The following is a 9,796-nucleotide window of genomic DNA, read 5'->3' on the forward strand; positions in this document are numbered from 1 at the left end:
GCATTAGGTGTATGCTAAAAAGGCTGTCATGAATGAGGACAAGTTTTAAGAACGGTATTTCTAAACTGGGGTCTTGAAATGGATAAGTGCTGGTGATGGTAAAGGTGTCTGGAATATAAGACAAGCTAGAATAAAAAATGCTCCAATGTACAAGTCTGGCACCTGCATTAGAAACGTGTATTCATTCTGTGGGTGAAGCTAAGCACAAATTGTAAGTGTTGAGCCTAGTGTGATGACCACTTTGCATGAAGTTTCACTGTAGTTTTTGACAACTTCTTTGTGAACAGGTAAATCCAGCTGGGTGAAAAGGAATACACTGTGCACAAAATGTAACGGACATGGAAAATAAGAGAGCTGGTTTTGCGAGAAAAAGAAGTGAGAAGCAGTTTTCTAACCCTTTGGGCTTGTTAAGAAACACATGAAAAGCAATTCCAATTTTAGCAACAGAGTAGCCAGACAGACTTTAGGATAAAGCATCCCTGGAGGAGGAGAAAACAGAAAGGAAAATCTCCGAAATCTGTTGAGAAGCTGGACCAATCAGGAAGAGTATATTATCAAACAGAAACTCAGCTATAAGTAAGAAGTTCTTCACTGTGAGGGTGCTGAGGCACTGGAGCAGGTTGCCCAGAGAAGTGGTAAATACTACACCTGTGGCAGTGTTCAAGGCCAGGTTGGACAGAGCCTTGGGTGACGTGGTCTAGTGAGAGGCATCCCTGTCCATGGCAAGGGGTTGGAACTAGGTGATCTTAAGGTCCTTTGCAACCCAAACCGTTCTGTGATTCTATAATTTACAACTTCGTGTCTCATATTAATGTAACATTTTAACTTCTTCTTTAATAGAGTAAACCAAATGCATTGTCTTTATTTAATCTTGTTTTATAGAAAGCGTGATTCTTGAGTAATCTGATTCAGTAAAGAACTCCATTCCTTTGGATGCAGTGGCTCTCTGAATACTAGGGCATGGCATGACTGGGGAAAGTCTTACCAACAAACACCAGTAATAGATTCCTGGAAAGTAGGTATTGGTCAGTGATTATTTTAAGGTGTAGTGACACTAGCTGTTCAGCCTGGAAAAGAGAAAGCTGCGTGGAGACCTCAGAGCAGCCTTCCAGTGTCTGAAGGGGGCCTACAAGGATGCTGGGGGGGGGGCTCTTCATTAGAGACTGTAGTGGTAGGACAAGGGGTAATGGATTTAAACTTAAACAGGGGAAGTTCAGATTAGATATAAGGAAGAAGTTCTTCACAGTGAGGGTGCTGAGGCACTGGAATAGGTTGCCCAAGGAAGTTGTGAATGCTCCAACCCTGGAGGTGTTCAAGGCCAGGCTGGACAGAGCCTTGGGTGACATAATTTAGTGTGAGGTGTCCCTGCTCATGGCAGGGGGGTTGGAACTAGGTGATCTTAAGGTCCTTTCCAACCCTAATTATTCTATGATTCTATGATTCTAAGAAGTCTTCCAAAGTGTTTGTAGTCTAAAAAGGGGAATATTGAACACACCTTAGCTTCCTTATGGTTCACTTTTTCTATCAACTTCCTGTCATTTTTATGTTTTCCACCACTCTTTTTTCCCTTGCTTCACAAGAAAAACCAGTGAAGTTGCAGTCCATCTGGTGATTCATCACTGTTTTTTTCAAAGCATAAAATGTCATTGTGTCCCCCAGGCAGTGCAGGTTTACCAATGTCTATTGCTCTGACTAATATAATTAGGGATTTTTCTTCTAAGTGTTATGTATCATCACTAAAATTTTTGCAAGTCGTCAGCTGAGTGCAAGGAAACCTCCATGAAAGTGGCAAACTAAGAAGTTTAAATTATTCAGTCATGTTTAAAAGTCTTTACTTATTTTAATAAGAGCATAAAAAATACATATGATGTTGAAAGTGAAAACTGAGGGTCAATATGCTTTCATGAAAAGGTTTTCCCTGAAAAGCAATGTTTATTGCAATTTATAACTCGTCAAGCTTTCTGACTCAATGCTATGAAATACAGAATGAAATTTAATCAGCCCAGAGGAGCTCTTTCAGTCAGAGTAACGAGGATCAGGTAAGGATGTAACTGTGTCTGCAGACAGGGATAATTCACAATATTGATATGGAGATGTAAGCAAAAGGCTTTATTGTTGACCCAGCTAACACAATATTCACCCCTGAAGTAGAGAAAACTTTGAGTAGCCCTTTATCTGGGACTGAGGAAGGTAGGAAGATGGTTCCTTCATTCATTGAATTTAAGTAGAGGACAGACAAGAGATCTGGTCTCAAACTGATATGGGGCAATGTTTTGGTAGGGCTCTGTGGATAAGAAGAATTGGGAGGGAATTATATCAATCTCAAGTGTATTGAAGATACTATCTCTTAGTATCTTCACATATCATCTTCATATATCCTCTTAAGCATATCCTCTTCCATATCCTCTTAGGCAATGGAAGACATAAACTAGAGAAGAATGGAAGGAGAAAATGAGAGGAAGTGGTACAGGTAACATCCAGCTATTACTTGGAAATTGAACACATTTCCTTTCATACTTTGCATAATATAAGCCATAAACTCATCTTTACAAGTCTAGTCTTGAGTTAATACAGGTGTATATTAAACACTTTTTGTTCATGGCAAGTAGCAACTGATAATCATCACTAGTTTGTTGCCTGCTCCTTCCTTAAAATTGTAACTTCCTTAAAATTGTAACTTCCTTAAAATTGTGGTTACATCTTCCTTTTCATTGTTACGTTGTTAGATCTCTTTTGACCTCTTGTATTTCAGAGGACTCTTTCCATTAGCTGTGTCTGATGGGTCTTCCATTTTGACAATGTCTTTCTGAAAAAGATAAAAATAAAACGTGTTGCACTGAAATTAACAGTACATTACCTCCGGTACGATAATGACAGCAGTGTGACAACTTGCAAATTAATGGTAAAATAGATTATCACCCTTTCACACACATTTGTGTGATATTTTGCAACACTATTTCTTTGTACGATATGGAGTCAGGAATGTGTTAAATGGCAGCATAATTTATTGTTGTTTACCAGATAGAGGGTATTTTATTAAGGTTCGCAAATATCTTGTCAAATACGTGAGGAACACTTGATAAACCATTTTGGAAAGTGTCATGGGTGTAAACAGCTGGTGATAGAGCCAAGAATGCTGCTTTTGTGCACATTTCTTAAACACAGATGTTTATGGCTTTCCTACATAATCTTATTTTCAAGTTTTCTTTTGTAGACCTGTTTTTGCATTTTGTACAAGAAGTATGTTCTCATGGTTTGTTCTATTCAACTGCTTTATTCCAAGGAACTTGTAGCACTTCATTGTCTTATGCTGGTGCTCAGAGATTTCTATCAGAGCTGGACTTTATGATACAGTGCTTTAAAAATGCTGTGTGCAATTTATTACAGGTTGTAAAAAGCTTATTTGCTATGAAGTTCATGGTGTAGTGGTGAACAAATGTCATGAAGCTCTTGTACCTACTCACTCCACTGGAATTAAATTTACCCTGATTGCCTGCAAAGCAGTGTCCTTCCTCCAATTCAAAACAAACCATTTTTGTTGCTTTTTTCTATCACATAGTATGAGCAAACAATAGTAAGTTATTCTCATCTCTTTGTCTCCTTTCATTAGAAACATGATGTTTACTGCCAAAGTAATGTTCATTCTTGAGTTCTTGGACTATTTTGCAAGTCCTCTCTTTTCCTTGTGGTGGAATAGATCATTAGCAGTCAGCACATGGTTAACACTCATTAAACACAAAACTGTAATATCAGTAGAGTGTGGGTAAAAAGTTGAAATTCTTCCAAGATTTTTCTCTCCAGGTAAAATCCCAAAATGAAATTCCAGGATTACAGCTGGGTATTTTTTCTGCTTTTAGATAAGAGACAGGAAGGAGACTGCAGGATCCCAGGACTGCAGTTGTGTTGATAATTGAGTACTCTTGGCTTACGGCTTATGAGATCTACACTTCAGATACACTATCAATACCTATGCTGGTCATCCAAACCCTGTTACAAGGGAGATTCCATCTGTAACATTCTGGGATTGGTTTTGTTTTGTTTTCTGAATGTGCTGGAACTGTTACATTACAAAGCTTTACATTTTGAAATTTGATCCAAATCTGGATTGGTGTTGATGAGGGCACCAAAATACACATTTCATCATGCAGAAAGATGAGTGAGGATAATGAAGGGTGGTGGCAGTCTGAGTACCTGCCATGTCAAACCAAAATCAAAGCTCTTTCTTCAAACATTAAATAGTAGCAATTACTTTATGAGTGCTATTTAACATGTTTGCATTTTTCCTATCCCCAAACCAATTACAGACAATTACTTTTCACTAAAACTTGTGAAACAGAGACCATAGTTGGCTGGTTCGTCTTTCTGAACAATACCAGAAATAAATCTTCCCATACCATATTCGTACATTCCTTACAGTAAAATGTCAAAAGATTAACCAGATACCAGTTAATTGGTGTTCCATGGATATCTGTATGAGCTGAACAAGCAGTGTTTTACATCAGTCAGAAACTGTTTGCTCTGCTGTAATAATGCCTCTAACTACTTCAACAATTAAAATCATTGCAGGGATTGTGTGAAGTGTATTTATTACTGTTGTTAATTAGAAGGCATGAATCAAAAGAGGAAAGCTGTTATCCTGTGAGCCAAACCTGACTTCCTTGAGTACAGTGAGATTTATCTTGCAAGACAAAACATTGTATAAATTCAGACACTTCTTTCAGTATTTACTATTTGCATTGCATTAGCGTCCTATAATTATTAAGAGTTGCTAGTCTCTGATTTACTTTGTGGCTCAGATGCTTCTATAAATTCACTCAAATCCTCTTCCAGAAGATAAATTCAAGGAACTTTGACATATTCTAGGGTTTCTTGTTTCTCCTTTGCCTATTAAACCTGTTCTGATCATGACCATCAACTCTATAGCTCAAAAGGAATTCTACTGAAGAGCGCTAATGCAGCAACCCTATCTTAGAAAAGGGCAAGGACAACAAGAGAATTCAAGGAGTTGAATAGAAGGAGATGAGATTATGATAATGTCCAGGGGATAATCCGGTCACTGTCTGGAGCCAGCATCAGGTATGGTCAAGTCCTGGTTGCTGTTACCAATAAACTGGCCTTTTGTATCTTGGTGCTTGCAGGCATGTGTCACTAGCATCCAAGGCTGGACTCATTATCCTCTGGAGGATCCCTGAAGGTGATAGCACATTAGACATAGGTCACTGACAGAGTTAATGGGCAGACTGTGTCTTTTAGCTGAGACTTAAGTACTGCCAGGGTGCATGGGTTGTGTGATGGCTTCTTTCTGGAGGAGCTGGTGGGAGTCCTCAAGGAAGGAATGTTCCTTTGTGTCTCAAGTAGTCATTCTCATTTTTTGACCTTGCTTAGAGAAAAACTAAATGGGTAGGTAAAGATCAGATATGATTTTCTTTTAAATTCTCATTTTTGATAGTGCATATGAAGATAGAATAGAATTTTCTAATTGTTTGTTGGAACAGATGAGAATTCATTCTAGCCACGCATTTTTCTAGATTGTATCATCCTTTGTAGTTTCTGCTGCTTTACAATTGCCATGCTGGTTTTTATAAGTGCATAAAAATAAAGTGATATTGTCACATTCCATTGAACAACTTAGTGACTACATTTTGAGGTAACGGACTACTGCAATTATGTAATGCATACCCTGTGTACAGGAAGCTTTATACGTGTAACTTTAAACTACACAGTAGTCATTGAGTTATACTTCCTTTATAATTCTTTTCCCTAGAAGGACTGACTTTTCTACTATTTTGAATACTTTTGGTGAAACACATGATAGAAAAAGTAAACATGTCAATGTAATCTTAGCTTAATTTTTTAGGTTGTTGGTGTCGTTCGTCTCCCCCCATCCTGTGTCCCATCCTTCCCCCCCCTCCCCCGTCATCTTTTGATCTCATATATGTGATCAACCCAAGATCTAACGTATAAATGGTCTACTATATGGAGCAATAGTGTTTGGGTAAATACAGCTTTTTCATCTGAAGTGCTCCCCTAGAACAGGGCTGAAGGCTGTATAATTTTCTCCATGTTACAATGGTTGCATTTAATTGGTCTAGTTATAATTGGTAGACTTTCATAGCAGTATGAAAGTAAGAGCTCTTGTCTCCTGACATGTGGCTGCCTGTGTTGTGTTGCATTGATGCATCCCCATCCACACTGTCAGACATAGCTGTAACCAGAAAGCCACAGAGCTTTCTGTCGTTCTAGGTAGGAGTATAATTGGTCAAAAGATTAAGAGATTAATACAGCTGGCTTTCCTGCAACCCTAAGGAAAAGCATAGGCAAATCTTGTGCATATAAAAGTTTAGAATTAATTATTGAATCATTCTCTGATTTGCATGTTCAAGAAGAACATCATCAATCATTTTCCACTATCATTTCCAGATGTCTTTTTGCTCCTAGATATAAGGTGATCAGGTTGGAGCTGGACCTAGTCAGAGACCATCAGGTCTGCTCAACTTCTTGCAGAGCTCCACAGGCTAATCAGGCACAGGAGACCAAAGCAGCAAGATGTTTTCACCAGTTCTTATCATTTCAATAACTATTGTAGCTACTGAAGTTGTTGTTGGATTTTTTGGAAATGGATTTATTACAGCTGTTAATATCACTAACTGGATCAAAACCAGAAAACTTTCTTCCGCTGATATGATCTTGATCTTTCTGACCACATAAAGACTTATCTTGCAGGTGACCATACTGATGCACATTCATAGCCTCTACTTTGTGGATGTGTTTAGGTTGGTTTCTGCATACAAAACTTTTGGTGCTGTATGGATGTTTGTAAACCATGCCAGCTTGTGGTTCAGTACCTGGCTCTATGTACCGTACTGTGTAAAAGTAATCAATGTCACCCAATGGCTGTTGCTGCAAATCAAGCTCAGAGTAACTGGCATGGTCCCATGGCTTCTTCTAGTATCACTGGTGATCTCTTCTGTGACTTCTCTTCCTTTATTATGGATTACACCCAGCTTTTACCTCTGCAGCTCAACTGGGAACTGTAGAGGAAACAGTACAGCACGTTACTGACTGGGGTGATTCACACGTCTACCTGCTGCTTCTTTACTGTGCAGGTTGCTTTTTGCCTCTCATATTCTCTGTGGTAACCTCAGCCCTATTAATTACTTCTCTATGGAGACACACAAAGAAAATGAAATGTTATGTACATACTTCCAGGGGTCCATTGATAGATGTTCACATAACTGCCATTAAATTGATTATTTCTTTCTTGATCCTGTATCTTTGCAGTTTCATAGCTCAAATTCTGCTGATACTGTCAACTTCTCAAAGTAAAGATGTTGTGATAGTTGCAATATCCTTAGTGGTAGCTGGGGCATATCCTTCCATACACTCTATTATCCTGATTATAGTGAATTCAAAACTGAAACTGGCAGCTAGGATCTTTCACCAGTATTTAAAGGGCCATTTTTAAAATACAAAATAAGACCCATGTTACAGCTTGAGAGAAACACTCTCCAGTAACAAATCTGGAATGAAGATTTCTATGTTTGTATTTTTTCACTGCCCTTTTTTTAGTCAGATTAGTCTTAATCGTTCGGGTATCGATGCGATTAGACCACATTAATGTTTCAGGACATCTGAAATAACATACATTTTTGCCTTTTCTTTTACATCACTCTTGCTTCCTGTCTTAATCGTATTTAGTATGGAGTGACAATAACAGTGCACTGAAACGAAACAATGCACTAAAACAATAAACCAAGTACAGGATGCTTTGTGATTTCAGATTCTCAGTTTAAGACAGGTTTATGATAGTTTTGATTTTAAGAAAATGAGGCTAAAACAGAGACACAATTTTCAGAGCTCGCAAATATCAGTTCTCTGCTGAAGGATCTTTCACCTGAGAAGCTGAAAATTGGATTAAACACATGTTGCACAAGCCATAGCTGGTATGACATATGAACAGAATATGCTTCTAAACATGAAAACCTAGCTAAAATATAACCCAAGGGAAAATTCAGGTTTGGAAATATGCAACCAATTAATGTAATTAAATTACATTCTGAATCAGGTTTACTTGTGTTAGGATTCCAGCCTGTATATAGCAATTCAGTGGTTAAATACCTCTTTAAAATGAATCCTTGTATTCAAAACATATTTTATGCTTATTTGTTTGTTTTTCCTGAAAGTGGATTAGTAAGGTGGTGACTACCACGTCAATAGATGTATGTACGTCGATCTACCTGTCCACTGTAGAAACTCACATCGAGTTGACCACTCTGACAAAAAATTTGCCTTTGTAGAAGATTTGCTGTAGCTTTGAGTAATTGTTTTTTCTAAGCCTGTTCTCTTTTAATATTTTATGTTACTATGAAGTTTCACATGAAGTTGATGAAATATGTTCAACAAATCCTGTCATGTTTTATCAAATAATTTGTTCGATGATTCTACTCTAAAGTTCTCAGCTCAGCTGAGAAATTTTATGCTGCATATCCTCTCTGCAGGAATTTAGATAAAGCTAGATTATAAATCACTATGGTTAAAGTTTCAGTCCCGTCTATAAAACTAATGAGCAGGGTGATTCACTTAGTCTTGGACTGTATCATCTTCAGTGTTGGAAACATTTCCGTAATATGTTTATAAAATGCTTTGAAGTCACTATTTAAGATAAAGGATTAATATAATGTTTTAAACTAATATCTTAAAATACTTTTTAGAGTGAAATATATGTTAATAGGAGGCATAAATGAATGTACTGTGTAATATGAAGTAATATGATTATTAGCATGTATAAACAGTGGGATCAAACTGCAAAGCAGGAGAGGAGGATGACTAAACACATAAACACAGCATCTGGAGCCCAGTAAAACGTGCAGTAAAACTAAGACTGCTGTAACATCCAGGGCTGCATCAAGATAGACCCAAAAGTCCCTCGAGAGCCCTGCCTGTGTAGTTCTCCAGGGAAGCAGATGGGAACCGCTGTGCTCATGCTGCAGCACCACCCTGCTCTGCTGCTGTGTGCCTGCCAACGTGGGCCAAGATTAGAAGAGTCACACAGCAGTAGTTCTTTTGGTCCTTTTTCCAGCTGGCAACATCATGAAAAGAATCTTCCTGAAAGAAATGAGGGACCCTTTGGTGTTGGTTTTGTTGGGTTTTTCTGGGGGGGAAGGTGGTGTTGGTAATGGTGTTTGGGGTATTTTTTAACCTCATCAGGAACCTCTGATGAAATTCATTTCCCAAATGAGCTTATTTTTCCTTTAGTTATTTCCAAACCAATTTCTCGTGGCAGTCTGAAGGGAAGGGATCAAAGCCAAGTGTGAAAATAATGACCCCTGCTCAGCTTCTTCACTGCCTCCTCACCTTCAGGAGGGGGAGATCTGAAGCAGGATCAATGATTAATAAAATATCCTTCAGCTTTTCCAGGGGAGAGGAGGACAAAGCTCAAGCACTTGATGTCTTTATATTGTATTAATGAAAGTTTTGTTACACACAACATAGGGTGAGATAGATGGGTACGTAAATTAGAATTTTAAATAACTGAATTGGTAAATAAATTATTAGTTTTGTCCTTTCTCTTTCCATCCTTCCCCAAGCTTCAATTTATTTTCATATCTTCTTCAATAGTAGATACAAATTCCCATTTATTTTCTGATCTTGTCCTGCTCTTTGGATTTCAACCTTTTCCCTTCCTAAAATCGTTATCTGTGTTCTCTGCAGATCTAGCCTTCTTTTTCTGGTACATTTTAAAAAGACATTCTGATTATTATTTTACAACGTAGTATCATGCACCAAGTTATAACAA

General features: G+C 37.9%; 1 protein-coding gene across 1 annotated transcript; it reads left to right on the top strand.

Annotated features, from left to right (window-relative positions):
• Positions 1-6,546: 6,546 nt before the first annotated feature.
• LOC104403708 (taste receptor type 2 member 40-like) lies at positions 6,547-7,465 on the top strand. The gene is given in 2 exon segments (XM_010011944.1): positions 6,547-6,987; positions 6,989-7,465. Coding segments are annotated over 2 exon segments (918 nt in total).
• Positions 7,466-9,796: the final 2,331 nt, after the last annotated feature.

This window comes from Nestor notabilis, unplaced genomic scaffold, assembly GCF_000696875.1.
Source record: "Nestor notabilis isolate BGI_N333 unplaced genomic scaffold, ASM69687v1 scaffold2803, whole genome shotgun sequence".
Lineage (NCBI taxonomy): Eukaryota > Metazoa > Chordata > Aves > Psittaciformes > Psittacidae > Nestor > Nestor notabilis.